General features: G+C 39.3%; 1 protein-coding gene and 1 long non-coding RNA gene across 3 annotated transcripts in view; one reads left to right on the top strand and one right to left on the bottom strand.

The window, feature by feature from the left end:
- The window catches only part of LOC138750966 (adhesion G-protein coupled receptor V1-like), a 38,724-nt gene extending 12,203 nt beyond the window's left edge, over positions 1-26,521 (top strand). For both annotated transcript variants that reach the window (XM_069913067.1, XM_069913066.1), the window contains 2 exons: positions 15,222-15,399; positions 26,012-26,521. In XM_069913067.1, the coding sequence (XP_069769168.1) occupies positions 15,222-15,399; positions 26,012-26,130 (297 nt within the window). In that variant the 3' untranslated portion in view covers positions 26,131-26,521. The remainder of the gene's footprint in view (positions 1-15,221; positions 15,400-26,011) is intronic.
- Positions 4,186-6,772, bottom strand: LOC138750967 (uncharacterized). Its single transcript, XR_011349641.1, has 2 exons — positions 6,614-6,772; positions 4,186-6,114 (listed from the first exon to the last, which is right to left on the bottom strand). It is a non-coding gene; the product is annotated as an uncharacterized lncRNA (long non-coding RNA).
- Positions 26,522-27,458: the final 937 nt, after the last annotated feature.

Here is a 27,458-nt window from a genome sequence, read left to right as displayed (position 1 = left end):
TACCTGGCCTCACAGATGTGAAGGGTGTGCAGTAAACGATGCTGTATTGCACAGCCAGTTTGTTTACAATCATTATCTGTTTACAGTTCTTTGTTTTCACTGCATACAGTTTATTTTTTGCACTTCCAATAATTCTGCCACACCCGCGAGAAAAGGAATCTCAGGATTGCATGTGATGTCATGTATGTACTCTGACATGAAATCTGGAGAAGGTTCGTAGAAAACTCTGCCTTACCTGCAAGAGCTGTTTGGGTCCTTAAATGGAGGTAGGGGGGATAGGTGCAAGGACAGGTGTCATATCTCCTGCGGTTGCCAGAAAGGGTGGGGTGGAGCAGTGGGGCGTGAGAGTAAGCAAGGGAATAAAGGAGAGAGTAGTTCCTATGGGAAGCAGAAAGGGGCAGGCAGGGGGAGGAATGACTGGGAGTGGGATCATGTTGTGGTTGGTGAAGTGCTGGATGCAAAGTCTGGTTGGGTCAAAGTTAAGGATGAAGGGAACTCAGCTCGTGTTCTGTCTGAGGGCCATGGAGTGAGACCTAAAGTGTGGGAAATAGTTCAGCACACTTATTACTCCACTAGAATATCAGTCTGGATTTTTATTTTTGAAACTCTGGATTGGAACTTGTTTCCACAACTTTCTGACTCTAAAGCAAAACTGCTACCAGCTGAGCCACAGCTGATTTAAAGTGACCATCTGTCTGATATGCATCATTCTTAAACACAGCTGTTTCTTTCAGGGCTAGACTGAGTTTTTGTTTTTCCTTAAACTCTCTGCTGTTGACAGCACTCACCACCCTTAACATTATCACATCCTGAGGTTTTAGCTCTTGAACAGAGCAATGAATCAGCAACTGTTCTACTGACCATCACCTGAATATTGCCCAGTTGCCGGGCAAAGTGTTCTACACTGCTTATTTTGTATTGGGTTCCCTTTCCCCATGTGTGGGCCCAAAAGGTTATAAAAATCCTTTTAATGCACTTTAAGGAAGGATTTCTTTATTGACCAAAACTGTATCAGGAGCAAATTCCGTAGCCATAGTAACTTAATCTGATCTCGCCTGATACACGTCTTCACTTTATCCCAGACCAATTTATTTCTCTCTTTCTCAGGACTGTTGAAGGGCCCCTTATATGAACCATTAACTGTTTTTGTGGGTGCTGTCTCACCTGTTTAATTTTTCCTGCATTTTCTGTTTTTATATCATCATAGCTTTACTTATCCTTGTATAAGTCGAGCCTGCTGGAATGCTCCAACCCTTACCATTAACTCATAACACAGGCCAAGAAACTTGATGTGCTGGTGACTGCTACCATTAACACAGAAATACTGGAGGAACACAGTCTGTCTCACAGCATCCAGAGGAGGACAAGATATATTAGTGACATTTCAGGCCCGAGCCCTTCCTGAAGGTGTGAGACAAAATAGCCAACACCTGGGGAAAGAAAGGGAGGGGAAGTACAGACCTCTGATGAGAGGAGAGGTGAGAAATGATTTTGGCTCTGTGAAATGAGACAGAGGACAAAGGGGAGAGACAGAGATGGAAAGGAGATGGGGAAAGAAGATTGGGGAGGGACAGTTTCAACAAAAACTGGTGTTAATGCCATCCAGTGGGAGATTACCAAGTCAGAAAATGAGTTGTTCCTCCAATTTGCAGGTGGTCTCAGTTTGGCATTGCACAAGACCATTGTCAGACGTATCAGTAAGGGAATGGGGTGGCGAATGGAAATGGGTAGCCCCTGGGAGGTCTGCACTATTGCAGAGGACAGAGCCAAAGTGCTCAGCAAAACCATCTCCCAGTCTGCATCCATTCTATACAATGTAGATGACCCCTGCAGATACACAAGTGAAATGTCGCCTCAGTTGGAAGGACTGTTTGGGGCCCCAAATGGTGGTGAGGGAGGAGGTGTGGGCACGTGGAGCATCTCTTTGGTCATAGGTGTTAGGTCACAAGGGAGCGATTGCTGGGGAGAGAGGAGTGGACAAGGGTGTTATAGAGGGGGCAGTCCCTGCAGAAGGCAGGGGAGGGGATAGCATTAACATAGACTTTCAGTTTCCATTGAAACTTCCCCCCCCCCTCACCCTCTCCATCTCCTTTCCCCTGTCTCTCTTTCCCCCCCTTCTTTTCACAGCCACAATCAATTTTCACCTTTCCTCTTATCCGATTCAATTCACCCTTTTCGTCTGTTGGTCTGTCCTCCTGCCCTCCCATTCTTCCTCCTTCCTTCCCTCAGCCTTTAATTCAGTAGCTTCTCTATTTTCACTCACATCTTGAAGGGCTCAGGCCTGAAACATCAGTAATTTATCTTTACCTCCTCTGGAAGCTGCAAGACCATCTGAGTTTTGACTACAATTACAGTGTCTGCAGACTTTCATGTTTCACTGCTACCATTAAGCTATTTTGACTCATACATGCTCCTTATTTTGCATGTTCCTTCTCTGCCACATCTCCCACGGAAAACTAACTTTTTCCTCTCTTTCCTGGTTCTGACAAATGGTCACTGACTGAAACATGAATGGTTTCTCTTTCCACAGATGCTGTCTGACTTCAGTATTTTCTGTTGTTTCAAATTTATTTAAAATTATTATTGGCTTGTTGCTTACCATTTGCACTTTCATATCTATGACCAAAATATCAGCATCTCGGTTAAATTAAAACATTTCATGGGTGGCCCTGGTACTGACTCAAGTTGCTAGTCTGGCCCTCTCAAAACAACATAGGATGCCACTGGTTTAAATGGTCATTAGTGGGTTCAGGCTGTGAGTGTTCATGTAGAACAACTTTCATCCATGGCTTCTTTTGCAGATATAGCTTTACACTGCAATATTTTGAACATTTACTCTAATTTCCAATACTTCTGCTTCTCTCACCATCAATACCCCAACACGGTTGTTGGTCCTGGTTGTACGAGGGTTTGAAAATAAAAATAAGACGATGTTGCAATTTTAAGGTTTTTTTTTGTAAATTGCATCTCAAATATCACACATTTGTGATCTCGGCTGCTTAAAACCAGCAAAAGCCCCTTTCACATTTGTGTCCCACTAAATCAGTTGTTCAGTGACCTGGGATAGGAATGGGGGAGTTTGGCTTTTCACACTGGCAAGGAGCTATCCCTGGGGTTAGGACTGTTCTACCTTCTATCGATGACATCTGAGTGACGCATTGAGTGATGGCAGACCTGCCCTCCCAGAATTCCATACAGCAGAGAAAGGGCTGTTTGCATAGCTGCATGCATGGACCATTCATGGAAGGGTTGGCCACATGGCATTTTGGGAAGTAGGGTCCGCCCTTGCTTTTCCCCACGGTCTTTATAAATTGTGCGTTATAGCGCTACCAGTTTTCCCACACTGTTTAAAAATTGTCCCCTATTGCTATTTATTTCCTCTCTCCCGCTGCACTTTAACACGGCAAAAGTTTATACTTCAATTTTAATCTTCTCTTACTTCACGTTTCTGCACTCACATAAAAACTTGGCTCATTTTCAATCCCACAATGCAATTGCCCATTTCACACTTGCATGATTGTGGCATCTGCCGGGGATTGTACTAGGGGACGAGGCTGTGAATCCCCAATGTGAGATGACGTCATGTGACACCAGCATTGAGCTGATTTTGCTTTCACACTAGACACTTTAAAGGCCGATTGGCGGTTCATTCCTGGGATCACTTCCAAGTGTGAAAAGGGGCTAAAGACCATTCAGTCCACTGTTAATACCAGCCTCAAAGTAATACCATTAATCTAGTTTATCCACCTATTCCCCTGCAATCTATTCTCTCAATGTTCATCAACTTCTCCTTCATGATAAATATGACCCAGAAAAAGGCCTCTCACCCCACCAAATCTATGCTCATTATCATGGATGCATTACCCATCTTAATCCTACCCTCATTTATTAATTTTTTCCCCATCAATTCATCCCCCTCCATTTCATCTGAACACTCGGAATAAGAGTTTTTATTGGGCAATCAACTTCTAACCCTTATTCTCCTATCACACCTGCCCTATGGGTCATAAATGGTAATAATTAACCTATAAGCCAACGTGTATTTGGCATGTGGAGGAAACTGGAGTACTCAGGGGTAACCCAGACAAAGTCCACATTGACAGCCCTGAAGGTCAGGAGTGAACGTGGATCACCAGAGGAGTGCTGCAACAGCAGTTTTCCGTCTTCCACAACATGACAGCGTGATGCCTGTAAAGATTTTATTTTAAACCTTGTATCACAAAATAAAAATATTCAAAAGGGCAAGCATCATCTGCGGTGAAACAGGATGAGATTTCAATCACACCTGGTTCTTCTGCCAATCCCTCTAAACCTCATTGGAGTTTTTTTTACTCATTCTGCCAATGACCTGATGTACGAGTGTTCACTTTCTCTTGCCCTTTCTTGATTTTTGAGCTTGCCTCATACATCACTTCTCACCTTCCTTTGCTCTTAGGATAGATTCTCCAGCCTCTTCATGTAACTGAAACTGCTCATCCTAAAGGTTCGGTATCTTTTCCCCAGCCTCTTTGGCTTTTAAATCTTTTAATAGTGCAATGACGAGAACTGGATGTGATGCCCACATGGGAGACACTCATGTTTAACAAACGCAACCTCAGTGCTTTCGTACTTTATTCCCCATGATGCAAATCCTCCAATCCAGTATCCTTTTTTGTCCATCTGCCAGAGGTTAAATAATAAAGGTTCACAATGACGGTATATTTTAGTGTACAAGTCAAGTCATGAAACCCTAAAAATTTCTCAAAGAGGGGACTGACTTGGACACCAGATATACTTTTGAGACCTTTAATTCACTGAAAAAAATCAGATTGATGTCAATTCAGCGAATAAGTCGATGTTGGAAACACGTCACCTGTGCTGCTGCTCCCCACTGCCGGGTGCCGCTATAATCATTCCTACCTGCGAACCTGAAGTCACCAGCACTGCTCCTGCCTGGGAGGCAGAGGTTCCTGCTCCAGCTATGTGGGCTGTCGCCGTTGCTGTCTGGTAGGCCGAGGTGTTTTTTTTAAATCTTTCTTTCTTAATTGATTACTTGCGATTTGGCGGTTTTGAAAAATTTTGGGTTTTTTCTGGGAGGCCTGAAAAATGGGGGAGGACATGTATGCCGGTTGACTTATACACCAAAATATACAGTAATTCCTGGCATACCAGGTTTTTCCCGCCATGAGAGTTTGAACCGAATTGGCAAATACATAGAATTAAGAAGGAAAAGAGGTTGCAATATTCCACATTTTGTTAGGCATGATCAGGCAAGTACTGAAATGTTGATTCCCCTTGTTTATGGGCCAAGAAGTAGAATTTGGAATTGTTTTTTGAGAACTGAGATAGAAAGTAAAAATGTCTCAAAGTTTATGCTTCCAGAATTCACTCATCTCAGAGGAGTGAAACTCTAAAAGGAACTTTTGGCCAAACAAAATATTTGGACAGATGATCAAAGTCCGAGTCAAAGGTATTTTATGGAGCATCTGAGACGTGGCAAGAGAATTATAAAAAAGTAGGAAAGTTTTAGGATGGAATTTCAGTTTGGGGTTTTGGCCCAGCCTTCAAAAGGGAAAGGAAGCAGGTCTGAATGTCATTGACAGACCAAAGTTCAAGAAAAACAAAGATGAAAATTTTTAACCATCCTTCTCTTTGAGCTGTAACCAAAGACAATCTTAGACCATTAGGGATTGTCCATCTCTAATTGCTGGAGAGAAGGTGATGGTGAACCACCTCCTTGGGCCTAGTCAACCCAACAAAACAGCATTCTCTGGTCCTCGATGTAAGACAATCAAATATAACACACATACAGACAAACAATACATTTGCAGGACAATTTTTCATATATATACAAATAAACAAATAGTTTCGTGAATATGAAAGTCTCGGATGGTCAGTGTGAACAGTTCCTTTGGATGTTCAGCAGTCTCACTGCCCTCGGGAATAAGCTGTTCCTCAGCCTGATGGAGCTGGCTCTGATACTCTTGCATCTCTTCCCTGATGGGAGCAGCTGAAAGATGCTGTGTGCAGGATGGAAAGGTTCCACAATGATTTTGTGTGCTCTTCAAGAGTTAGAAGGCATGTGGAAAGCATTTTGTCCTCTGCACTGATTGTAAAAAGATTGTAGCTGAAAATCTGAGAATAATCACAACACAAAAATGAGTTATGATTAGTGTTATCATTCACTCCCGAACAAAATTCATGGACATATAGCATAAAAACAGGTTATTTTGCTCTCCGAGTTCACACTGACCATCAACTTTGCATTATGAGATTTGTCTAGATTTTTTTCCACCGCATAAAGTCATCTAGTAACTTTCAAAGCAGATGTCTCATAAGAAATGGGAGCAGGAGACGGCCATCCTGGCCCCATCAAGCCTGCTCCACCATTCAATAAGATCATGGCTGATCTGATGATAGGCTCATCCACCTACCTGCCTTTTCCCTCAATTCCCTTGATATGGAAAAATCCATCCAACCTTATTTTAAATACATTTACTGGGTAGTGAATTCCACAGATTCATCACCCTCTGGGAAAAGCAGTTCCTCCTCATCTCTGTCCTAAATCTATGACACTGATCCTTGAGGCTACGGCCCCTAGTTCTTGTCTCACTTAACACTGGAAAAAACTTACCATCTCTGGTATCAACCTGGTGAACCTCCTCTGCACTGCCTCCACAGCCAGTACATCCTCCCCTCATGCAAGAAGACCAGAACTGCACATAATACTCCAAATACAGCACCAGTTAAGGGTATAGTTGCAGAATAACCTTCTTGCTCCTAAACTCAATCCCTTAGCAGATTTTGAAAGAGAATGTTATTGAGCAAGATCAACTGTGTCACAGCAGCAGAATATGACCAGTCACCTCCAGGCTAACTAAAGTAATGTCAACAAGCCATGGATAAGCAGTTACCTAATGATCACTTTACAAGACATTTGAAATATAAAGCCTCAAGCTGCTTCCTTGATAAAGCTCGAGACCAGCTGGTAAATATCAATGAAAGAAAATGCATTGTATGTCATATTTTCCTCATAACATGTAATCTGAGAACTCTGAAATACTATTACCACATTAAAGAAACACTTGCTTTAATGCCAGAACAATCTGGCAGAGAAGGTTGTAAAAACACAGAAATGCCGAAGGAACTCAGCAGATCCTACAGCATCCACAGGAGGTAAAGGCAGATTATCAACGTTTTGGGCAGAAGCCCTTCTGTGGAACAGCTTTCACCTGCTAGTAATTCTCATCACCTCATCAGTTTCAGAGGAAGGTCCTCAAAATGGTGGTAAATGCAGAAAGTTGCGTGGCTCCGTGCCAACTCTCCTCGCCTCACACAAATTGTGGGTAGTAGCACGCCTACCCTCCTAAAGAAGGAAACCTTTAGAAATGTAAATTGTAGCAAAACATAAATTAACACCATACCTTTCATGAAATATCTATACCAACAGGTGATACAACCATGGTAGCTCACATTAATGCTTTTACTGTACACCCACTGAACATTAAGATCCATTCTTTCACAATGACTAATCTTGACACAATGGAAAAATAACAAAGTGCCATTGAGGTAACTTCTTGTTTGTTCTGCAGTACAAGTCTGTGCAGAATACAATTTAAATTGTTAATTAATAATTAACCAAAGTTGGATTTTTATATTCATACTTTTCCTGAAGGTGGTTGTAATGTATGTGGCCAGAAAAATATCCCTGCCAACTACAAAACAAGCAGTGTCTATAGTTAATTAGTTATCGAAATGGTCATAACATTGAACATCTAATGCTCCCGTTGAATGAATGGGCTCAAAAAACTAAGAGGTAGCTTGATCAGTCTTGCTGTTTTGTTCAAAGCCCTTGATGGATTAAATATGATTAAGAGTTTATGTTATCAGGGTCAAAACTGGCCTCTGGTAATGAAGCTATGTGGTATATACAACAAACAGAAATCCACTGAAGGAACTCAGCAGGTCAGACAGCATCAGTTTTTTGGGCATAGACCCTGTATCAAGACCTACATAGAACAGGTGAAGTATACAAAGGGGAAAAGAAGGTGATAGGGTTTAGAACAGAAGGTGTGAAAAATGGAGAGACAGATAGAGGGTTGGGGAAAGAAAAAGCAGACAGAAAAAAAAGTACAGGAGAAGATAAAGACGAGGTGGGAACAGTAGAATCAGATGGGGGTAAAGGTTATCGAAAATTAGAAAAATTATTGATTGTCCAATTATGTTTATGACTGGCTGGAAGAATATGATGTGTTGATGCTCGTTTATGTTTAGCCTTGCCGTGAGAGTGAGTGATGCTAAAGACAGACATGGCACAATAGGAATAGTTTAGGGAGTTAAAATGGTTGATCATTGGAAGCTCGAGTTTTTAGACTCGCAGTGTGTATGTTTCAGGAAAATGGTTAGTCAACCTGCATTTAGTCTCATTGATATAGAGGGAGGCCAAACCTAATACACCAAACACAGTAGATTTGGAAAGATGATATGCATGTAAAACTCTGCCTTGTCTGGAAGGTCTGTTTGTGGTTCTGGATAGGACTGAGAAAAGAGAGAGACAATAGGTGCTGGAGTAGGCCATTCGACCCATCGAGCCAGCACCGCCATTCATTTAGATCATGGCTGATCTTCCATTATCAGTATCCTGCCTCTGCCTTCTCCCCATAACCCTCGAACTTATCCAGAGAACCTGCCTCTACCACCTTCTGCAGCAAAGACCAACAACTCTCTAGGTAAAAAAAAAATCTCATCTTTGTCCTAAAGGGCCTTCCCTGTATTCTTAAACTATGGCCTCCATTCCTAGTCTCCCCCACCCAACATCGGGAGCATGTCATCAGTTTCTATCATGTCCAATCCATTAATAATCTTATATACCTCAATCATATCTCCCCTCAGCCTTCTAAATTCCAACGTATACAACCCCAGTTTATCCAAACTTTCGGCGTATGTCAATCCCGCCATTCTGGGAACTAACCTTGTGAATCCACGCTGCACTCCCTCAATAGCGAGAATGTCCTTCCTCAAATTAGGAGACCAGCACTGGCCACAATACTCTAGATGTGGTCTCACCAGGGCCCTGTACAACTGCAGAAGGACATCCTTACTCTGTTCCCCTTTTTAATGAAGGCCAACATGCCATTTGCCTTTTTTCACAGTTTGTTGAACCTGCATGCTAGCTTTTAGTGACTGATGTACAAGTACACCTAGATCACATTGCACTTCTCCACTCCCTAACTTTACTCAATTTAAATAATAATCTGCCTTTCTGTTCCTGCCACCAAAGTGGATAACCTCACATTTATCCACATTAAGCTGCATTTTCCATTCATCCACCCATTCATCTAAACTGTCCAAGTCCTCTTCCATTTTCCTAATATCCTCCTCACACTTCACATTGCCACCCAGTTTCATGGCATCTGCTTATTTGCTAATGTTATTTATAATCCCCTTATCTAAATCATTAATATATATGATAAACGGAGGACCCACTTTGTAGGGGCAAGTTTTGCATTTCTATAGTTACAGTGAGAAGTGCCCGAGAGACTGGAAGATTGGATTGGGAGGAATGGGCTGACTATGGAGTCTGAGAGAATTCTTGCTGCGAAAAGCAGATAGGAGTGAAAAGGGGAAAATTCGCTGAAGTTGGCAGTAAGGTCGGAGGATGATATGACGAAGGCTTGTGGAGTGGAAAGTGATGGCCAGAGAAGCTCTGTTCTTGTTCTGCTTGGGAGAAAGTGGGGCAAGAGCAAAAGTGCAAGATATGGAGGAGAAACTGATGCAGACGTTATCAATGCCAGTAAGGTGAAGTTCTGCTTTGTTCAAGAAAGATGATGTTTTGGAGATCCTGGAGTGGAAAACCTCATTCTGAGAACAGAGGCAACCCCTCACAGATCTTCTATCCTATTATCACCTCTGGGCCCCTCCCTCCACCCCGTGTGTGTGTGTGTGTGTGTGTGTGTGTGTGTGTGTGTGTGTGTGTGTGTGTGTGTGTGTGTGTGTGTGTGTGTGTGTGTGTGTGTGTGTGTGTGTGTGTGTGTGGGTTCTCCAGCATCTGCAGCTTTTGTTTCTCTCTTCCATGAAACACTTCATTTGCTTTTCCACTAAATCCAGAGGTGTGCATAGAAATTGTAGGATGGCCATTTTGGAACATGTGGGGAGAGTATATATATTTTTGTTAGAGCTACAAGGTTGGGCATAATTTGGCTTCACAATTGTGAACCTACAATGCAAAAATATACAGAAGCATGGACGGGTGACATCAATCCACATTCAGCACCCAAATGCAGGCTCTTCCCTGAAATTGAATCTGGGATATGCAAGTAATATCAGTATGGATGACAGAAAGGAACACAAGGGCAAGCCTTGCACCTGTGTTATGACATGCAGGTTTGTTGGAAAGTCTGTTGAAACGGAGCTCATTTATTTTCAGGAGATACAAGGTTGACAGTCAGAAGTTGTAGGATGAGTCTGAATTTAATGTTGCCTTTCAATGCCACTTGTGATGGGAGCTTCAGTCCCTGGTCCACTAAGCCTACACAGTGGATGAGCCGACTGGACAAATTTGTAGCCGTTTTTACTGGCCTTGATCAAATGCAAAAGGTCGTTATGCGGTGCTCGGATCAACTCTTTCGGACATGCTGTATTTACCACCTCGTCACCTCCTCCTCGAGCAATTAATTCCATGGGAGGTTTCTTGGTCCTTAGTGTACAGGACCATTTTTTCCCCTCGGGTCTCTCATTTGCTTCTTTCTCCTATTGTTAGGGGCACCAGGCAATGCTCATGACGACTCTTTGCTTGCCTTAAGGCAGACAAAAGTTTATGTATTATTGTGTGGCAATAAAAGGAGCCTTGAAGCTTTACGGTCCAAGTCAGGATAGTCTCTTCCACCTGTACTGTTAGTTCTGCCCTTCCCAGAATTCTCATTTCACCATCAATGACTATCATAATTTCCAGAAGCAGTGTACTGAGCACAACTATGTGCTTCAGGAGAGCAGCATTCAGAATTGTTACTGTTTACATTTGTAACAAAGTCGATAAAGAAATTTTAATTCCTGGATATAAAGTGCTTAACCTATAATGTCAGACTTTGTTTCATGTACAGGGACAAAATTCTGCCAACTGTTCAAAACCCGAACCATTTTCTTAGACCTAATATATTGAACATCCATCTATGGGTATAAAATCAGGGTCATCTGCTATGGATTGAGACAATTCCTGGGTTTACAGAAGTAAAACAACTCACTGTAACACAAGAGGTGTCAAATCATAGAAAAGCAATCAATAAAGACAAGAGAAGAAAATAAGGTCTGGAAAGTAATAATCTCTGCTCAGAGAACTTGCCACACGCGTCCATCTCCTTTCATAAACTAAATGAAGGAAAGGGCTTCACTCTCATTAATCGGGGAGTTCTGTGTAAATGAGCATTGGCAGAGTGGTAGCAAAGAAATGGCCCTCATCTCTGAAGTGGAATTTGTATATTTTAGTAAATGGGCAGTGTTTACTGATGCATGAGGGTAATATTCATGTTGCATTGCCATTTACAGCATTATCCTCACAAGTCTATCTTCTCAATTTGTTCTAAGGAACAGTTAGTGTGGTTAGCACAACGCCTTTGCAGCGCCAATGATCAGGACAGGGCTTTGGATCCTGCGCTGTCTGTAAGGAGTTTGTATGTTCTCCCTGTGTCTGTGTGGGTTTTCCCTGGGGGGGGGGGGGGGCTCCAGTTTCCTCCCACTGTTTGAAACGTACTAGGGGTTGTAGGCCGAAATGGCCTGTTACAGTGCTATATGTCTAAATTCATTTAAAATTTAAATTAAAAAAAAATAAAGAATTTCTAGCTAGGATTTAATTAGTGAAATCTGCATGCTGTTGGTAAATAATAAGAAATTGTTAAATGTAAATTGGCAAACTAAGAATTAAAATTAATATTTCATTGGGCTTAAATCCAAATTCTATTTCATTGACAGTAAAGCCAAAATATTTCATTTAATTTTAAAATGACGCAATGTGTTTTGTTAGTTTTTTAAAAAGTTGTATTTCTCTTTCTGACCCAACCTGCTGATAAAAGATTAACAGGCTTCAGTGAACATATTTTCTGAAAGTGAGTGTGAACACTTTCTACCGCATTCTGTAAACATTCAGATATTCCATTAATTTATGTGACCAGAGAAATGGCATTAAGGTTCAAAACTACTCTAGTACTTCATTAATAATTTTCAAAAATTATTCATTATCGTGTTAGAGTCATTGTTTGCTTGTAAAGCTGTCATATTCAGGCCTTTAATACAACTTCATGATGAAAGGTTCACTGCATTGTTAAAAGTGGATTGCAAAGCTGCAATATTTTGTACCTCCGTTTGTTTGGCAGCTGCTTAAAATCTGGAAGGCACTGAACAAGATTGGAAAGGGGAACAAATAGTGTAAGGAACTCTATTTTGATCTGCATTTATGCACGCAACAGGGCGCATTGGCAGCAGGTCACGAGCTTTAACTTTGAAGGGTTATGTCTATGGGGATGTAATAATCCATAGAAATTGTTCAATGCAGACAAATAGTTTTTTTTCCCCCAAGTTATTATCAAAACAAAGGAACAGCAATTTTCTTTTTTTTTAAAACTTTCAAAGGCAACTGAAAACAGCATCTGCTTAATCTGGGACATTTTCATCAAGACTGGGCAGCCAGAGGCAAACCACCGACCTTGAGAAAGCTGGCCAAAAATACCTATAGTTTCGGCTTCCTCTGTGGTCAAGCATTCTGAGCAACAGTCGCACTGGGCCAGAAAATGCCAACTGTTTCTGGTGCTTCTGATTGGAGTTGCCAGTGTTGATGTTGAAGTAAGTCACAGACTTCCCAAAAATGCACTGTGAGTCACAGAACTCCATGACTTGCTGACATGTTCTGAAAGCTGAAACAGGGCAAACTCTACAGAGCACCATCGCTAGGATTGGCCTTTTTACAGATTTTCTCACATTAAACATGGGAAATTACCTCTTTGGCCTGATGCCGAAAAAGAGACAACTCCATTGATTTCAATAGTGATTACAAGGCAAATATTTAGGATGTCAAAGAGAAAGTGAATTACTTTTCTACTTTTTTAAAATAATACATTGGTTGATGTTTCACTCTTTAAAATGACTAAAATAATCGCTTGTGCTGCTGACAAACCTCATGGGCATTTGAAAGAACTGCATTTACAATCTGTGTGGAAAATATTTGTATATGCTAAGCAGTACTTATAATCTGGGATAACAGAACCCTAAATAGCCCACATGCATCAAAAGCTAACGTTTTCCAAAAAAAAATTCACTGGAAATAATCTGTAGGTACCTGAAGTTTATTCCCAGTGAAATTGATAACTGGTTAATTTGTTGGTTCCTCACTGTAAATCATATCAATATCATAAAGGATTTCCATCACATCAATGACAATCTCTCCTCATTGCTACTTCAGGCAGAGGTACAGAATCCTGAAGTCTGTCCCCTTTAGGTTCCAGAACAGTTAATCCACCAACAGCTATCAGACTCTTGAATCTCCCCATAGGATGATGATGGTTCCTTTCAGTCAGTTTATGGGGTTTCATATGAGGATACCCCACTCCTTAGAAAGGAACAGCATTTGCGTGAATGGATATAAGGGAGTAGGGTTTGCACAGGTCCATACTCACCCTCTCGATATCCCCTCCCAGATCTAGCGGCATGGTGAGGTCCAAGACAGCTGGGGGATCTTCTCTTGCAATGAATGGCCATCGACCCTACAAGAGGGTGCATCCATCCATTGACAGGTCTTGGTTTTCATCCTGCAGGATGTCTAGCCACCCTCCTCACCAGGCAAGCCTAGTAGGGGAGCCAATTTAGTCACCATGGTGCCTAAACCACTCCAGGACCATCAAAAGATCCGTCTGCACCATTGAAATGTCACTTTTTGTTTGGACTCACGGCAGCTATGAATTTTTATCCTTTTATATTTATTATCTCTTTCTCAGTCTTGGCAATATTGTGGTTGCTTTATACTGTTTTGGTTGGCTGCAGCATGCGAGAATTTTGGTGTATCTGTACAGGTAGACCCCGACTTGCAATATTCTGACTTACAATGTTTCAAAGTTACAAAGATCAAAATCAGTTTTGAATAAAGGTAAGTTAGGGTTTACCTATATCATGCTTTGCTGACCCTGTGCTTTTTTTTTTAATAAAAAAAGGTAATTCGGAACAAATGTGCAGATTGCCGTCACTGGGGGAAGAGAGAGAGTGATTGAAGAGGAAGAGGGAGAGCGACAGCAATCTGTGCATATGTTCCAAACCACAACATAGGTTGCGAGGTGATGCCTCTACCCCTAGTCACCTGGCAACACCACAGGGACGTTGGGAACATGGGCCTCTCGGCAGGGACAAGGCAGAATGCTACGAGGACAGGAAGACCCAACTTATGATAATTTCACCTTAACATGCAAGTCCTGGAACGGTACCCCATCGTATGTAGGGATCTACCTGTGCTTAAGTAGTGACATTGAACTCTCATCATCATCAAAATGTTCTTGAAATATTGGTGGTTGTGAAATTTATACCAAAGGAATTGTCAGATGTAATTGTGCACCCCTACTTACTGCACTGTGTCAAGAAAATACATTTCCAGAGAGATTCTCTCCCATATCTGTGGTATTTTAGAATGGTTTCAGGTTTCTGTACCTCTTACATACTCTGCATACATACTGAACAGTAACAGGCCATTTCGGCCAACGAGCCCGTACTGCCCATATTATACCCGATTAACCTACAATCCCCAGTATGTTTTGAACAGTGGGAAGAAACCGGAGCCCCCCCCCCAGGGAAAACTGATGCAGACATGTACAAACTCCTTACAGACAGCGCGGAATTTGAACTCAGTCCCCAACCGCTGGTGCTGTAAAGGCATTGCACTAACCGCTACGCCAACCTTGCCTCCTTGTGATATGGAACCATGTCTTCTATCAACATTACACCATATGGGAAGGGGAATCCCAGCATAAACTCATCCTATTTTCTGGTTGGAGCATCAAATTAACAACTTAAAATTCTTACCTGTGCAAAGCAGATTGTTAGATTATTTAAAAATATGGAAGTAGTGTTTAGAATGCTTTTTCCTCAATAAAAATGCAAAAAAAGAAGTTGCAATGGTAATAAACATTGCACCATTTGGTTTTATCTTAAACTGTTATCCTAAGAAAAATTTTTATGTCTGGAGTTCTGATTGATTTTTTTTTTTTCCTTAGATACCTGCTGACTGGGAACAAGCCTCTTTAAGACCCAGCAGTCAAGCAAGCAGTATCTTCAAACAAAGTCCATTGAATGGCAGCACCTATACCACTAAAGCAGATTACGGCAGCAGTAACTTGGCAGGCGATGAGGAATCTCAAGAGTTTGATGATTTGATTTTCGCCTTAAAAACTGGTGAGTGTTGACGACATTACCTGCTAACGTGTGAGGAAGAGAGCAGCAAGGAGCAAGATGTTTCCTTGGGAGCATGGTCAGCGCACTGTTGCCTTATCAAAAAGGCAACTACATTCGGGTCATTGGATTGTCATGGTAACTTGAGGCAAATGTTTTTCTCTAGATCTGCATTTTGAGGTAGCTGTCCACTATCACCAAACAGATGTGCAAGGCCTGTGGAAATGGTTTGTAGCAATACTGCTAAGTTGGCTTGTACCCAATAGGGAATTTAAAATCTATACCTCTAAGGCCTACAGCATAGATTCAGTGCTTAGGTGAAATATTACCAACATATTGTTTGTCATAGCATTGCATCATGTAATTGAAGTGTTTCCAATGAAAAATCAAGCATTACTGAGAGATACATTATGTAAAGGAAGCATTTTTAATAGACTTATTCACATAGAAATCCAAAATACTGGGGTGTGTGTGTGTGTGGGGGGGGGGGGTGGGGTGTTGGAAAGAAAACAAAAAAAGGGAAATGGTGGGCTGGGTAATCCTGACAAAAATACACAATGAGGTCTTCTTTCTTTGTGGCAGGCACTCCCACTATTACTGGTCCAGTCCAGTGGAAATTAATAGACACACTATTCACTTTCAATGATGCAAATGCTGTCCAGAACTTTACTCATGAAACAATAACAATGTTTTTTTTTAAATTGCAGTTATTGTTCTAGAAATTTGTTGTTTTTAATTGCCATGCTGACTTTATGCACCCTTTCACCCAACTCATAGTATTTTTGTCACAATCTCGTTATATCTCTCTCCATTCTATAATTCTGTATTGTATTAAATCTTAATTTCTTAGACTCTAACAATTTTCTCTTCTCCTCATCTTTTTGCACTTGTATTTCCTTCTCTAATTTAATTATTTCTTTATCTAACTGGTCTTCTTTCATATATTCTTTCTTTACTTTTGAAGTATAACATTATTTGTCTTCATAGAGTCCCATATTGTAAAGTTACTGAATCTGTTTTTATCTGTTGACACATATAATCACAAAATTCTATTTTCTTCAATAAGATTGTATTTAATCTCCATCTATCTTCTTCCAACAAAATTTACAAAATTAAAGGTGAATGATCCGATAAAACTCATGCTTAATATTCCACCCTTTGTACTCTGTGTTGAAATTTTGTAGAAATTAGAAACACAAAACATTTTCACGAATAAGTATCAAAATGAATAAAAGGATCCATCCACTTTAGGCTCTAAAGCAAAATTAAAATCTCTCCCTAATATAACTTTCCCTTGGTATTTGATTATTGCATAAAAACATCTTGTATAAATTTATCATCTATATTTGGTGCATTATTCTGAGTAAATCTGGCAATTTCCCATACATCTTCCAGTTACATCTACATTAGTATCTAATATTTTTACTTGTAAATTTTTGTTTATCAATGTTGCTGTACCTCTGGGCTTAAAATTTTGTGCTAAACTTTCTCATACAGAATCTTTGAAAGATAACAAAATAAAAGAGTATTTGAAACAAGTTAAATTGCCTGTGCTAAAAGACAATTGAATAGTCTAGATATTTTAGATAATAGTTTTTTCTCTGAAATAGAAGTTTATGAGACCCAAATGTCTTTAAAGAATAATAAAGCATCAGGTGAGGAAGGTTTTCCACCAGAGTTTTATAAAGAGTTTAAGAAGTTATTAATACCTGTATTAATGGAGGTATTAGACCAAATGAAAGAGGTAAATGATGTGCCAAGATCTTTTAATACAGCATTACTAACAGATATTCCAAAGAAAGGGAAAGATTGTTTACAACCTTCTTCATATAGACCTATATTATTATTGAATACAGATTATAACATATCAAAATTATTAGCTAATGGGTTAGTTGAATTTTTACAAAAGTGAATAAATATGGATCAAACTGGTTTAATTAAAAATAGAAGAGCAGCAGACAATATAGTTAAATTTTTAATGAAAAATAGAAAGATCCCTTTGGTGGTGGTAGCACGAGATGCAGAAAAAAAACATTTGACAGGTTGGAATGGGACTTTTCATTTGAAACACTTAATGCTTTTGGCATCCCAAATACTTTTATAAATTGGATAAAGGCATTATATGACCAGTCAAAACCTAGAGTGATTACAAATATCAAAACCTTTTTTGTTAGAAAGGTCTTCCAGACAAGGTTATCCATTATCACTCTTTCTATTTCCATTAGTAATTGAACCATTATCAGAAATAATTAGAACTGATAGAGAAATTAAAGGATTTGAAGTAGGTAATAAAGAACAAAAAATTAGCCTATTTACAGATGATGTTATAGTATATTTAACGAGACCAGAAATATTGTTAAACAAGTTGAATGAGAGATTATAACCCGATACTAATCCGTACTCTTTTAAAGTTAATGTTGATAAAAGTGAGGTTATGCCTATCGTAGATATGGATTATTCTCAGAAAAAGATTGATAAAATTTAAGTGGCAAAATTATGCAATTAAATATTTAGGAACAAAAATTAATAGAAATATAAATAATTTAAGTTAAATTATTTACCATTATTAAAAAAGATGGAAGACTTGAGAAGATGGAAAGATTTACCAATAACGCTAATATGATGGGTGAATTGTATTAAAGTGAATATTTTTCCGAGAATAAAATATTAATTTCAGTTTTTACCCATTCCTGAATAAAATGATACGAGAATTTATTTGGAAAGGTAAGATGTCAAGAGTTGGTCTAGAAAAAATAACATGGAAATTTGATCAGGATGGACGAAGAATACCAAATTTTAATTACTTTAAAGCAGCTCAGTTGAGATTCTCGTCTTATCAAAGGGGTGGAAAAGCAGTTTGGGTTCAGATTGAAATGAATAAAATTGGTGAATTTATCCCAGAACAAATATTACATAAATAGAATAGTGAGTTTCAAAACATACATTTAAAACATGGAATGGAATTCATTCTGAGAGAGAACTTAAAAATTATCAACTACTAAAAATATTGGTAAAACAAAATCAACTTCTTCCTTTTACTTTGAATATTTATTTGATCATTGGTTTAGTAAAGGTTTGCAGAGGATTGTTTCTTAGGATCATTCTTTTTAATTTTTGAACAATTAAAAGATAAATATTTTCATACTATCAGTTAAAATTGTATTTTTAATAAAGAAATTGGGAACAGATTTGAGACTTCCAAAACAAAGTCAATTTGAAGATACAATAACACATATATTTATGGTGAAGAAATTTTTTACTAATATATATATATAAAATTACAAGAAGCTACAAGGAAAAAAGATGAATACAAATCAAAACTGTGATGGGAGAAAGATTTAAACATACAAATTCAAGAGGAAATGTGGTCAAAATTGTGTCAAGAAAGTGTTACGAATACAGTTTATGCCAGGTACCAAATGGTCCAATATAATTTTCCTCCATCAATTACATCAATCTCCACAAAAATGAAATGGACTTGATTCTAATTATTCCAATAAGTGTTTTTGATGTACAGAAGAAACGGGAACATTTTTTAACATGTTGGAATGTGAAAAAGTGGAAATGTTTTGAAATTATTTGAGTGTTTCACTAGGACAAATTATGAAGATAAAGATACAAAAGGATCCAAGAATATTTTTTACTTGGGAATATATATGAAAAGGATGCGAAATTGAAACTGGATAAATGTCAAGAGAAATTGTTAAGTATAGAGATAGTGACTGTGAAGTAATGTGTAGATAATGTGGAAAACTGAAAATGTAGTATCATTAAGTATATGGCATAACGAAATGCAAAATTGTATACCTTAGAAAAAATAAGTTTAAGGAATCGAGTTGAATTTTTTTTATATAATATTTGGAAACCATGTATGGATTTTATGAATAAATTTCCATCCACCTTACCCACCCCTCTCAATTAGAGACTAATAACAATCAATTAATAAGTATATGCTGACAATATTATATATGTAGCAATAGGTGTTCTTTCCTTTTCTTTCAAAGTCCTTTTTATTGTATCACTGTGCACGACTAAACAATTAATGTTATAGTTTTTTTTGTATTGAAGCAAGGTTCTTCCCCAGCATCCCATGAAAAAAATCTCATGCAGTTGCAACAGGATATCTTTGCTCCAGTACTCAGTGCTCTGACTGATGAAGGCCAGTGTCACCACTCTGTCTTCCTATTGATTGTGCCAACACCTCGTACTTGTCAGTTGAATTCTGTTTGCCATTCCTTAGCCCACTTTCCTAGTTTATTTAGATCTTCTTGTCATCTTAATCATTGTCCATTATAGCACCAATTATGGTGTGATCTATAAACCTACTAACCATATTATTATCCAAGTTATAAAAGATAAGAAACAACAAGACCCAGCTCTGATCTATGTGGCATTCTAGTCGTAGAGCAACAACCTTCCACTACCACCTTCTGATTTTTAAACACAAAACCAATTCTGTATCCTCTTAACCAGCTCTCCCTGGATCCCATATGATCTTAGCATCTATTCTAGCTTACCATGCAGGACTTTGTCAAAGGCTTTGCTAAAGTCCATAGAGGTAATGTCACCTGGCCTGATGTCTTCTCATCACCTCCTCAAAAACCTCATTTGGTAGACACGATTTCCCATGCTGATTACCCACAAGACCTTGACTTCCAAATGCAAGTAGATCCCATCTCTCAAGATCTCCATCAGCAACTTTCCAACAAGTCTCTCATATCAACTGACATTTGTTCTCTCCAGCTGCATGGCCTGTTTCTTCCTCTTTGAGCTGTCAAAGAGTACACCCCAGTTGCCATGTGCAAGTGCAGAAATGGAGAACAGTGTTAGCGCATGTGCTAGAATTTCAGGGTTGTCAGGCAATCTGCTCTGGGGGACAATACGATGCAGAAAGCAGCAATCTTCTTCTGTTTGGAAGTTAGGTTGCAAGGGGCATTCCTGCCTCACGTTATAATGAGTGTCCAGTCTGAAGCGACGTACACACTCGATAATGGGCATTGCACTTCTTCCCAAAAACAGTCAATAGTTACGTTAAAAAGGTCAGGTCTAATTATTTACAATAATTCTGTACAGAGAACTGAAGCATTAAGTGGCATTTTGCAAATCTTGCCTTCTACCAGTTTCATGTTGTGTAGATTCAAATGTTTTAAAGTTAAACTGTGATGATTTGAGGGGGCATCGAGTTATCCAGGGAACGCTTTTGTGGAATGCTGACAGCAAGAATGAATAGAGAGCGAGACATTTATGATTACGTTGTAGATAATGAATATATTTGTTCTTGTTGGGCAATATTCCAAAGTTTTAAAAACCTCGTATATGTTTATACAGCTATATTTTTCATCTAATTAATTATTTTGCAACAAATCTGAAATGGAAGGTACAAAACCGATAAATTTATATTTGTAGTAATGCTTTCGGTTTTAAACATTGTTTTCTCAATTCAGTATCATGATTTTAATTTTAATGTTTTTCTACTTGTTTATGCAAGTGAGGAAGGGCAGTGTAATAAAACATGATTCGAGCAATTGAACATGTAGGATTGCTGAGTCATAATACTATACTGTCATATAATATGGATTTTTGGGTCTGTCTGCATTTATTCGTTAAGAGTGGACAGTGTGTGTGTGAAAGAAAGACAGTGTGGGTGTGCAAAAGAGAGACTTTGCAGCGCACTTTTAAATTGGAACTGGGTTGGTGTGTTGGTTGTTGACAGCAAACTCTTATTATCAAACATTTACATCATAGATTGAGCTCTCGAACAGCAGTTTGTGCCTCCCGATTAGATTTTTTTCTGACGCCATCTCTGGCCCCTTCTAGTTTTTCAGCACCTCATCCACGCTCAATGATAATGTAAATATCTTTGCCAAGCCTCTCGCAATTCCTTCCCTAACTTCCTACGATGCCCTAAGATACACTTGATCAAGCCCAGGTGGATTTATCTGCCTTTATAAATTTTAAGACCTCCAGCACCACTTCTTCTGTACTATGGACTCTCTTCAAGACAACACTGTTTATTTCCTTGCATTCTCTACCATCCACGTTAATGGTGTTGAGAAACATTCACTTCACCCATCTCCTTGAGCTCCACATGTTGATGACCTTGTTCATCTTAAGGTCCATATTCTTTTCCTACTTACTCTTTTGCTTGTTATATATTTGTAGATTTAGGATTCATCTCAGCTTTTCATGATACGGCCAGAGCCATTTTATGACCCCTTTTTGCCCTCCTTATTTCCCTCTTATGTAAATGCCTATATCCTCTACATTTTTCAATAGATTCACTCCATTCCAACTGTCTTTACCCGAAATATGCCTGTTTCCTTTTCTTATCCAGAGCCTCAATTAAATGTAAATATCTCTGCTCATTTTGGGTTTGCCAATCCTCTCAGCCTTCTCCTTCACTCTAACAGGAACACACTTTCCTGGAACTCTCCTTTTCCATCTGCTAAAAGCTTTTGTCCACCTTGCCTGTAAACAACCTCTCCTAACCAACCTTTGCACATTGCTGTCTAAGGGCATCAAAATTAACCTTGCCCAATTGAAGACCAACTTGTGGACCATTTTTTCATGACTATTTTAAAACTTATGGAATTATGGATCACTAGTGCCAAAGTGCACACTTGCCTTGATGTACATGTCATTGAGACAATCTCCATAAAAAATCCCCTTATCTGCCCATTCGGACATCAGCGTCTCTGTGCTGAGATCCATTTCCATACCAAGCAGGCCCCTATGTGAATAGCAAATAGAAGTGATTTGTAGTGGAGGCCTGGTATCATAGGAACACTTTTGGTACAAAAGTAATTTGGTCTCTTTATCTGTGAAGCCTGTAGTTCACAGCATTGATGAGATTTATAAAAAAAAACTAACTGATAGAGTGCTCAGGTAAGTTCCATACATCTCTGTAATCAGAGAGCAATGGGAACATAATAAACAAAAGAAATTGTACAACATTTTTCAAATTAAACAACTTCAGCTAATATAGGACTGTGAAAAATAAATTGTTCTTATAAAATGACCTTGGATCTATCAAAATCCATCTATTAAAAGATGGAACATTGTTCAAAGTTTAATTGCTATGGAGAATTTTTACATGGAACTTCATAGCAGAACTTTCCAGTACAGGTTGTACCTCTCTTATCCAGCACTCTGTGGTCCGGCAACTCCCGTGGTCTGCCACATTTGAATCTGCTGCTAGTTAGTACAAACTTCATTTCTGTTTTCTGGCATTTTCTGTGGTCTAGCATTGGCCAGGTCCCGACGTTGCTGGATTTGAGAGGTACAACCTGTACTACAACATGCATTATATTTTAAGAAGTAATAAACTTAAAGGTGTGTGTTTATCATGAGTTATAAGGCATTAAAAACATCTTAAGTATGAATCAGTTTAATAAATATCTCAGTATAATACAACTATTTGGATATGTGCTTTGTATCCTAACAACAATTGTGACAGAAAACAAACGGAGGGGAGCTCAGCTGCTCATGCTCAGGCAGCATCAGTAGAGGAAAACAGTAGACATATTTTGGATCAAGACTGAAAGCATCTGCTACATTGCCAACTGGGCCCAGTCCTCTTGTAATTTGTCCTGGTTATGACACCATCCCATTGGATTGCTCACTTTTATACTTAACACAAAATTTACTTAAATTGTAGGATATATTAAAAATAGTCATGTGATCAACATCAAATGAACTTTACATAATGGATTTATTAAAAAGTGAATTGAATGTGGAAAATATATACTGCAGAAGGTGGCAATGTTAAGATTTTTTTCTTGCACTAATTACAAGGACAGCTTACATTACCCACTTTCCCATCTCACATGTTAAAATGCAAGAGTCATTAAATATTTAAAGAGCACTGTTGTGGACCAAAGGTGAAAGTTAGACTGCTGTGGGATGAGTTATGGGGTGAGGGGCCTGTACTGTGCTGTAATGTTCTATGTTTTGTTTTATTGTAACAGCAAAATGATTCATACCAAACATTACAATTTCAAAGATTAGCATAAAGAATATGAGATACAAATGTGGCCAGATTCAGGATGACAAAAGAGGAAGCAGTAAATGCACCAACTGATTGTACAGGGGAAACCTGAAGAATCACATACAAAATGAATTGGCATTTTGAAATGTATGTATTGATATATGAAAGTCAACATAGATTTGCTAAAAACAAATCACATTTGACTAACTTCATGGAGTCCTTTGAGGATTCAAAGAATAAAGTTAAGGGGCACAGGGATGTGAAAAAGGCAGCTATGTGCATGCCAGATTGAACAATGCAAGAATGGGGAAAATGAGTAGGGTATAAAGGAGGTTCTTGAAGAAGGGTTCAGGCCTGAAATGTTGGTTATATACCTTTACTTCTGGATACCGCAAGACCTGCTGAGTTCCTCCAGTATTTTTGTGTTTTTAACCACAATCACAGCATCTGCAGACTTTCGTGTTTCATTCCATTAGGCTGCAGTGCTGGGTGATTTTAACTTTACTCGTATTGATTGGCATCATTTGAGAGTGAAAGCTTTTGATCAGTGGTTCTCAACCTTTTTCTTTCCACTCACATACCACTTTAAGTCATCCCTCTGCCAATCGGATTTTTTAAAGTGGTATGTGGGTGGAAAGAAAAAAGCTGAAAACCACGGTTTTAATTGTACCTCATTGACTCGTTATGTGCACGGTTTCATAACTCCAAAAGAAATGGGCCAATGACAATTTTACTCAAACAAAATATATATTTCAGTAACAATTGGGTCCAGAGCAGTGATTCTCAACCTTCCCACTCACATCCCACCTGAAGCAATCACTTACTAATCACAGAGCACCGATGGCATAGGGATTGCTTAAAGTGGGATATGAGTGGAAAGAAAAAAGGTTGAGAACCACATTCTGCAAGAAGAGCATCTCCCTGGCCTGGCTGCCATTCCCACTGTCTATGAAATAGAAAAAAATGTTAGAAAAACTGGCCCTTACCTGTGCCTTCTTGCTGACTCCATTTGTTCCTTGATAGGGTTGTCACAACCCTACCTCAACTCCTACACCACAGCCTCTGGAAGTCCCACTCTAACAATGGCCACTCACACAGTGGCTGCTCCACTTAAGCTCCCCTTCCCTTTATTGGCTACAGCTAATTAGTCAATAGAGACAAGCACCTATTTTATCCTTAAATAATCTTTGTCTTGTTCCAAGTCCTGCTCTTTCCAAAGCGACTCTAACAAGCACCTGCCTTCCCAGTACTTTTTTTAAATGATCCTCTTCTCATTACAAGTCCTGCTCTCAATGGTATTATTTAAAAATTTGAAGTGGGTAAATATTCAAAGAAAAATATGTACCATAGCCACCGGTAAAGAGCAATAGAATGAGGTGGCTACAACAAATACATGCAAGTTGTGTTGAATAGTTTCTCTCTGACAAATATTTATGATTCTGTGAAGAATGATTTGGTCTGGAGAAGCTTATGTGTGTAACACGGGGGGGGCGGGGGGGTGGGGTGAGGATTTTGTAAACAGCTGTCAAGGCAGTAGAGGGAGAGGCATCAGTTGACTACCAACATTTCTTAGAACATAGAAGACTACAGCATAGTACAGGCCCTTCGGCCCACAATGTTGTGCCAAACCTTAGACCCTGCCTCCCACTTAACCCTCCACTTTAAATTCCTCCATATGCTTGTCTTGTAATCTCTTGAAATTCACCAATGTACCTGCCTCCACCAGGTAGTGCATTCCATGCACCAACCACTCCTTGGGTAAAAAAAACTTTCCTCTAATATCTCCCTTGAACTTCCTACCCATTACCTTAAAGCCATGCCCTATTGTATTGAGCAGTGGTGTCCAGAGAAGGATGCGGTGGCTCTCCACTCTAACTATTCCTCCTAATACCTCAATCACAGTGGTTCTCAACCTTCTACTTTCCACTCACATCCCACTTTAAGTAATCCCTATGACATTGGGGCTCTGTGATTAGTAAGGGATTGCTTCAGGTGGGATGTGAGTGGGAAGGAAAGGTTGAGAACCACTGCTCTAGATAATTGCTACTGAATATTTTCCTTGAGAAAAATTGTCATTGGTCCATTTCCTTTGGAGTTATGAAACTGTGCACATAATGAGTCAATGAGGTATGATTAAAACTGTGGCTTTCAAACTTTTTCTTTCCACCCACATCCCATCTTAAGTAATCCCTTACTAATCACAGAGCACCTATGGCATAGGGATTACTTAAAGAGGTATGTGAGTGGAAAGAAAAAGCTTGAGAACCACTGCCATAGATCCTTTCTCTAAGAATTATTTCCAACAGCTTGCTCACCAACGCAAGACTTACTGGTCTATAATTACCTGGACTTTCCCGACTATCTTTTGTGAACATGGGGACAAGGTTTGCCACCCTCACAATGTAGACCAAGAAATCAATGGGGAATGTGTTTCAGCATCAATCCACCTGGTCCCTTTAGCATTCGGATCACTTGGAGAATCTTTTTGCTGCTACATTCATTGTTTATTTAATGCTTCAGAGTTATTTTGAGGCCATATCTTCAATCGTATGAGGCCATATCTTCAATCGTATTTGTTATATTAAAAAAAACCAATTAACCCTCTCCGAATGTGTATCTGTGCTCCAGGTGCAGGCCTTGGTGCCAGTGATAATGAATCATGTCACGCAAGCCAAGATGGGAGGAATGTGGCGAATTCACAGATTGTGGAGCTCCGGAGAATACCAATAGCCGACACTCACCTTTAACGCCCTCGTGGGCTTTTTATTTTAAAATTTGTCCATATTTTTTGTACTTTTTGGATGTCCTGCTTTTGCACTAAAATTTTGCATTTAGATATGTAGAGAATAGTGTTATACTTTACAATGTTTGTACTGTACATCATTTTTGTAACATTCAACTGATTATAACATTAACCTTTGATGAAACCTGTGAAGAGAATTTCTTGTAGTTTTATTTTTAAAATGATTATAGAGAAGTAAATTTTAATAAACTAACATGGATGGATCATTTCTGTAGAATTTCGATGCAAACTTGAAAATTATTAGCAAAAATTACTTCTGTAAAACATTTGCATCTTCAAATAGAATGAACACAAATAAAAATAATTTTGTGGTTATTTCTGACAATGAATCTGAACAGTTGTATGAAGTCTTTTGTGTGTGTTTGACACCACTGGGTGGGCTAGCTTGTGTTTCCAATCATTTTAAATTGCTGTTGTTTGGTGATGGGACTACGATGGTGCAGGGAGATCCAGGATGAAAACCCAGCAATGATCTTTGTCCAGGTCAGAATGATGTAAGATTTGGAGGAGACTGCAGGTGGTGGTATTCCCCTGTGCTTGCTGCCTTTCTCCTTGGTGTTAAAGGTCATAGATTTTCTGTTGGAATAGCCTGTGGTATTTTGTTCATGGTATATATTTGCAGTGATGTGGAAAGTAAATGTTTAGGATGGGTTGTGGGAATTCATGCTTTGGCTGGGATTGTGAAAGTTGTTGATACTGCACTCCACTGTTCCAGGTTTGTGATTTACAGATAGTGGAGGAGAGGTAACAAAACTATACGGTACATATTCCACTGCCGACACTTTTTTTTTGCTGAGGAACTCGTGGGTAAAATTATTTCTGAAATTATCAAACATTAACTACAGTACTGTATTACAAAGCAAAGGCACATCTTACAAGGGTTCTCTCGAAGTGCTAACGTAAAGAGGTTGGTCATGTCCAGAGTTAAAAGAACTCGTCCCACTGCAATTCACCTATCGCCACAGTCACTCCACAGCAGATGCAACCTCTGGCTCTCCTCTCAGCCTTGTGTCACCTACACAACAGCAACACGTACAGGCTACTTTTAATTGGCTACAGCTCAGCTTTCAACAACATCCCTCAGTACTGGTCGGCAAGCTTCAAAGCCAGGGCCTCTGCTCCTCCCTGTGCCAGGGGCATCACTGCATTCTGGACATCCACAAGGTGTTTCAAGAAGGCAGCCACCATCCTCAAGGATCCTCATCACCCAAGTTATGCCCTCTTCTCACTGCTACCATCAGAAAGGAAGTACAGGAGCTTGAAGACGAACAC

This window comes from Narcine bancroftii, unplaced genomic scaffold (genome assembly GCF_036971445.1).
Source record: "Narcine bancroftii isolate sNarBan1 unplaced genomic scaffold, sNarBan1.hap1 Scaffold_43, whole genome shotgun sequence".
Classification (NCBI taxonomy): Eukaryota; Metazoa; Chordata; class Chondrichthyes; order Torpediniformes; family Narcinidae; genus Narcine; species Narcine bancroftii.
This window is presented reverse-complemented; position numbering and strand designations above follow the sequence as displayed.